Source organism: Ceratotherium simum, chromosome X, assembly GCF_057802395.1.
Source record: "Ceratotherium simum simum isolate JZ-2026a chromosome X, ASM5780239v1, whole genome shotgun sequence".
Lineage (NCBI taxonomy): Eukaryota > Metazoa > Chordata > Mammalia > Perissodactyla > Rhinocerotidae > Ceratotherium > Ceratotherium simum.
In genome coordinates, this window is record NC_141940.1 from 459,271 (window position 1) to 465,448 (window position 6,178).

At 38.8% G+C, this 6,178-nt stretch overlaps 1 protein-coding gene across 4 annotated transcripts in view; it reads left to right on the top strand.

Annotated features, from left to right (window-relative positions):
* TMLHE (trimethyllysine hydroxylase, epsilon) overlaps positions 1 to 5,969 on the top strand; it is a 108,171-nt gene extending 102,202 nt beyond the window's left edge. For 3 of the 4 annotated variants that reach the window (XM_014779594.2, XM_087426861.1, XM_087426863.1), the window contains 2 exons: positions 4,602 to 4,740; positions 5,409 to 5,969. In XM_014779594.2, the coding sequence (XP_014635080.1) occupies positions 4,602 to 4,740; positions 5,409 to 5,540 (271 nt within the window). In that variant the 3' untranslated portion in view covers positions 5,541 to 5,969. Of the gene's footprint in view, positions 1 to 4,601; positions 4,768 to 5,408 lie in introns of all 4 variants that reach the window. The other variant, XM_087426862.1, reaches the window with a different exon arrangement.
* The last annotated feature ends 209 nt before the right edge of the window (positions 5,970 to 6,178 follow it).

Genomic DNA, 6,178 nt, shown 5'->3' on the forward strand with positions numbered 1-6,178 from the left:
TCCTTTTGGTCTGTTAATATTTGCTTTATATATGTGGGTGCTCCTATGTTGGGTGCATAAATATTTACAAATTTTTTATCTTCTTGTTGGGTTAACCCTTTTATCGTTATAAAATGACCTTCTTTGTCTCCTATTACAGTCTTTGGCTTAAAGTCTATTTTGTCTGATATAAGTATAGCTACTCCTGTTTTCTTTTGGTTTCCATTTGCATAGAATATCTTGTTCTATCCCTTCACTTTCAGTCTGTGTGTCCTTAAAGCTGAAGTGAGCCTCTTGTATGCAGCGTGTAGTTAGGTCTTGTTTTTTTAATCCATTAAGCCACTCTATATCTTTTGATTGCAGAATTTAGTCCATTTTATTTAATTATTGATAGGTATGAACTCACTATTGCCATTTTGTTCATTGTTTTCTGGCTGTTTTGTAATTCCTTTGTTCCTTTCTTCTTCTCTTTGTCTCTTCCTTTGTGATTTGATAATTTTCTGTAGTGGTATGCTTAGAATCCTTTATCTTTTGTGTATCTATTATAGGTTTTTGCTTTGTGGTTACCATGAGACTTATATGAAACATCTTATATTTATAATAGTCTATTTTAAGCTGACAACTTAAGTTCACACATGGACTAAAGCTCCATATTTTACTCTCTCCCATATGTTTTATGTTTTTGATGTCACAGTTTGCATCTTTTTACCTTGTGTATCCGTTAACAAATTATTGTAGTTATAGTTATTTTTACTACTTTTGTCTTTTAACTTTCATACTAGATTTGTAAGTGATTACCCACCACCATTTATATTAGAGTATTCTGAATTTTACTATATATTTATCTTTGTTGTTCCTAATTAGTGCTCTTTTCTTTCAGCTTATAGAAGTCCCTTTAACATTTCTTGTAAAGCCGGTCTGGTGGTGATGAACTCCTTTAGTTTTTGCTTGTCTGTAAAACTCTCTCTCTCCTTCACTTCTGAATGACAGCTTTGCTGGGTAGAGTATTCTTGTTTGGCAGTTTTTTCCTTCAGCACTTTGAATATGTCATGCCACTCCCCTCTGGCCTGCAAAGGTTCTGCTGAAAAATCTGCTGATAGTCTTATGGGGTTTCTCTTATACATAACAAGTTATTTTTCTCTTACTGCTTTTAAGATTCTCTCCTTGTCTTTAACATTTAACATTTTAATTATAATGTGTCTTGGTGTGAGTCTCTTTGGATTCCTTTTATTTGGAACTCTCTGGTCTTGCTGGATCTAGATGTCTGTGTCCTTACCCAGGTTAGGGAATTTTTCAGCCATTATTTCTTTGAATAAGCTTTCTGCCCCTTTCTGTCTCTATTCTCCTTCTGGGACCCCTATAATGCAAATATTGGTTTTCTTGGTGTCCCATAATTCCCTTAAGCTATCTTCACTCTTTTTCATTATTTTTTCTTTTTGCTTCTCTGATTGGATGAATCCAACTTCCTTGTCTTCAAATTCACTGATACTTTCTTCCACTTTATCTAGTCTGCTGTTGAACTTTTCTCTTGACTTTTTCAGTTCAATTCTTGTATTCTTCAGCTCTATGATTTCTGTTTGGTACTTTTTTATATTTTCTATCTCTTTGTTGAAATTCTCACTTTATCATGCATTGTTCTTCTGACCTTGGCAAGCATCTTTTGACCATTATTTTGAACTCTTTATCAGATAAATCATTTATCTCCATTTCATTAAGGTCTGTTTCTAGAACTTTATCTTGTTCTTTTGTTTAGAACATATTCCTGCTTCTTCATTTTCCTTGACTCTCTATGTTGGTTGCTATACAGTAGATAAAAGAGCCACCTCTCCCAGTCTTGAAGGAGTAGACTCATGTAGGAGATGAACCTTATTGTTCAACTTTGCCCTAGCTCTTGGTTGTCTCTCAAACCTTTGTGATTGTCCCACCAGCCTTCTTTGTTCTTAGTGGCTCCCAGTAGTTGAGGGTGTGTCAAGACCTTTCAGTGTCCCAAAGGGGAGGATCTCATTCAGCACCTAGATTCAGGCTGATTGGAAGCTGCACTCTCAGGTAGCAGCTTTGAAAGTATGCAAGTAGACCTCTTTCAGGGAAATAAAGACTGGAAGCTTGGTGTTTCTCTCTTTTACCTCTGCACTGAGACCTGGGAGGATAGCCAAATAAGAAGTGTTTCTTTGTTTGCTCCTATGGAATCTGGAACTCAAGCCCTTGCTACCAGAGCCAGGCAATCAAGGAGTGTGTCCCCTGGGCAGCAGCCACAAAAGCTGGGGCATCAGATATGTGTACAAGTTCATTCCAGGGAGACACCGGTGACCTCGAGTGGGCCAGAGAAATAATGCAGAGATGGTGCCCACTGGCCTTCCCCATCTCCAGGGAAGATCACAGTCTGCCCTAGATGTGTGCTAAATTAGAAGACTGACCCTCAGGCTGCAGCTTTTAAAGTATGAAAATAGGCCTCAAACAGGTGTTTCTGTCTGCTGTCTCTATGCTAGGCCTGGGGGGATAGCTAGATGAGTCCTCATAAGCCCATTAAGAACTGTTTGCTATAGTCTGTTGGGTCTTGGGGATTCAAGTCCCATTGTCTTTCAAGGCTAGGTGTTTGGGGGACCCATCTCTCAGGTGGAAGTCTTAAAAGTTGGGGCACTAGATATTGAGTCCAAACCCTTTACTCCTCAGGGAGAAGCTAGGAGTTGTGAGTCCCCTCCTGATTGTATGTCACTGCACCAGGAGTGGGGTTTATGGCAAGATTGTGGCTCGGCTTTTCCTCCTCATTTTGATGTGGATTTTTATTCATTCACCAAATGTGTAGGAGTCACTCAGCTATTTTCTGGGTTTCTTTCAGAGGGAATTGTTCCATGTGTAGCTGTAGATTTGGTGTGTCCATGGGAGGAGGTGAGTTCAGGAGCCTCCTATGTTGCCATCATGGACTGGAACCTCCAACACTGTTTGTAATAGTCCCAAACAGGAAACTACTCAAATATCCATGAATGGATGAATAAATTGTGGTATAGTCACACAATAAAATTCTGTACAGTGAAAAGGATGAATGAACTACTGCTACAGAGCACAATGATGAATCTCCTAAATATAATATTAAATGAAAGAAGCCAAGCAAAAAAGAGTATGTAGTGTAGTATTCCATTTATATAAAGTTTTATAAATAAGCAAAACTAATCTTTGGTGACAGAAGTCATGATGGTAGTTATCCTTGGGTTAGGAGAGGAACAAGATGGGAGAGGGGAACAAGGGAGTGTTCAGGGGTTTAGGTAATGCTCTATTTATTGATGTGGATGCTAGTGATATGGATGTGTTCACATCATGAAAATTCATCAAGCTTATGATTTGTGTACTTTTCCATATATATACTGTACTTCCGCAGACAGTTAATTTGCCTTAGGTGAAAAAGAAATCCAATATCTTAGCAAACCTTTTCAGTGGCTTCCAATAGTACTCAGAATAAAACCCAAAGTCCTTACCAAGGCCTATAAGGCTATACATGATCTGGCCCATGGCTACCTCTTCCACATCATTTCTTACCATTATTTCCCTTGCTTACTCAGCTCCAGCCACATGGCCTTCTTGCTATTCTGCAAACATAATAAAAGTTCTTTCCACCCTAAGATTTTGTACTTGCTGTTCCCTCTGCCTGGAACACTCTTCCCTCAGCTTGTCACTTTGCTGGTTTCTTATCATACAGGTGCCAGCTCAAATATTACTTCTTCAAAAAAGTCCTTCACTCAACAGTCCATCTGAAATAGACTTCAGTCACTTTTTATCATGTAACACTATTTTTTTCTTCATAGCATCTGTAACTAGTTATGTATTTATTGTTCATCATCTACCTTTCTCAATAGAATGTAAACTCCCCAAAGGCTGTGATCATGTTGACACACCACATAGCACATAGCAGGTGCTCATATAAATATTAGGGTTGAATGGATGAATGAAGATCCCTGGGTTAACTGTCCACTAGGCTGTAGCTGAGATTGCTCCCACAAAGGGAAACACCTGAGAAGTTGTAAGTTATCCTGTTAAAAAGAAAGCTTTGTTACTACAACCTCTCTTGCCCACCTCAGCTTGGTGAGGAGAAAGCTCAGATCTTTCCCCAGTGCTTCTATGAAATTTGGCCAAGGGAATGTGCAAAACGTCATATCCTAAGATGGGAGAAACCAGCTAGAACTTACTTCCACCCCCTACCCCCTAGATTCTCTAAAGAAAACAAAATATGGGAGCTGGCCCAGTGGTGTAGTGGTTAAGTTCGCATGCTCCACTTTGGCAGCCCACGGTTCAAGGTTTCGAACCTTGGGCGTGGACCGCCACACTGCTCATCAAGCCATGCTGTGGCAGCATCCCACATACAAAATGGAGGAAGATGGGCATGGATGTTAGCTCAGGGCCGATCTTCCTCAGCAAAAAAAAACAAAACAAAACAAAACAAAATATGGTCTGTAGGCAGTGGAGCTCCTCTCTACAATCCTATAGTCCTGAGAGAATGTTGGCTTATTGTCACCTCATTTCTGGGACAAGTAACGAATATAGGGAAAGCCTTATATAAAATTGCTCAATAAATAACAGATGTCTTTAACATGTGTTTGAGGAGATCTTTCTTTCTCATGATTTCATTTTAGGTACAACAACTATGACCGGGCTGTCATCAATACCGTACCTTATGATGTTGTCCATCGTTGGTATACAGCACATCGGACCCTAACAATAGAGTTGAGGAGACCTGAGAATGAGTTTTGGGTCAAACTAAAGCCTGGCAGGGTGGGTGCCAAACTCTGAAGATGTCAAGTAAGCTTGTTATACTGAAGGAGTGAAGAATGGGTACTTATATAATATGTGAGTCACAATCTTGCAAAGGAAAAAGAGAAAAGAATCCTGGGTGTTGGCCCTCATTCGGCCACTCACTCACTGAATGACCTGGAAGCAGGCCCCACCCTGTATCTAGGCATCAATGGCTCAGTGACTCTATTTGTATGATGCGGGAGATAGTCCCCAAGGGTCCTTCCAGCTTTATAATTCCTTTCTTTTTCTTTTGCTCTTGATATTTCCTCTAGATGAAAAATATCTTCAGCTTAGCATAAAACATAATGAAATAGTTTAACCCTTTGAGAAAGTATATAATAAGAATTTAAAAAGAAACAAATTATCTGATTTGCTTTGATAAGAAAACAATTACTCAAGAAACATAAGCTCCTCAAGTGCAAGGTCTATTACCTACCGTTGCCTTTGTAACTTCCATTTAGCCTTCTACAGGGCTATGCACATCGTAGTTTCCAAATGTTTGTTTAATCTCAAAAGAAAAATACTTCATTGAATGTAACCAGGAAACAACCTAAAGCTTTTCTTTTCAATGATCTCTTCTGATTTAGAGTTCCTTTGGTCGGCCCTTGTTCTGATGGTGTTTTTTCTCTCTCTTTGCCCATTTACAGGTCCTATTTATAGACAACTGGCGTGTCCTACATGGCAGGGAATCCTTCACTGGCTACCGCCAACTCTGTGGCTGCTATTTAACAAGGGATGACGTATTAAACACTGCTCGTCTCTTGGGGCTTCAGGCTTAAAATTGACAGCATTGCGATTATGAACACACCTGGCACCCTGGCTACAGAATTTCATATCAGCGGAATAATGTTGTATCAAAATGTACTTCAAATTGTCTCTTTACCCCATCACACAAAACAGAAGCATCCTCTTACTCTAGTAGGAGAAACCTGTTGGAAAGTGGCCTCTAGTGTGGTAGCTCTCTTCTCCAAGTTATAACATGGGCTCATTTGTTTTTTAGACCTTTTGATATAGTTTTGGTCAATCTAATTCAGAAATATAATCTCCACATGGATAGGGAAACAATAATAGTCACTAGGTAAAAACTTGTTGCAACTAGATCAGTTAGAAAGAAATGCATTCTAGGATTCACAAAATTTTTGGTCTTACGACACCTTAACACTCTTAAAAGTTATTGAGGACTCCAAAGAGGTCTTAAGTGTGGGTTATCTCTATTGATACTAATGATATTCAATATTAAGACTGAGAAATGTATAAAATTCAAGAACACAAAAGCACACATCCCTCAACTATCAGAGAAATGACATCATCACATGTTATGTAGCCTTTGGAAAATTCCTCTGTAGATTTATGAGATAATGAGAGTAAAAAAGGCAAATGTCATCTTAGTGTTGTTATAAAAAATAGTTTTTAACAC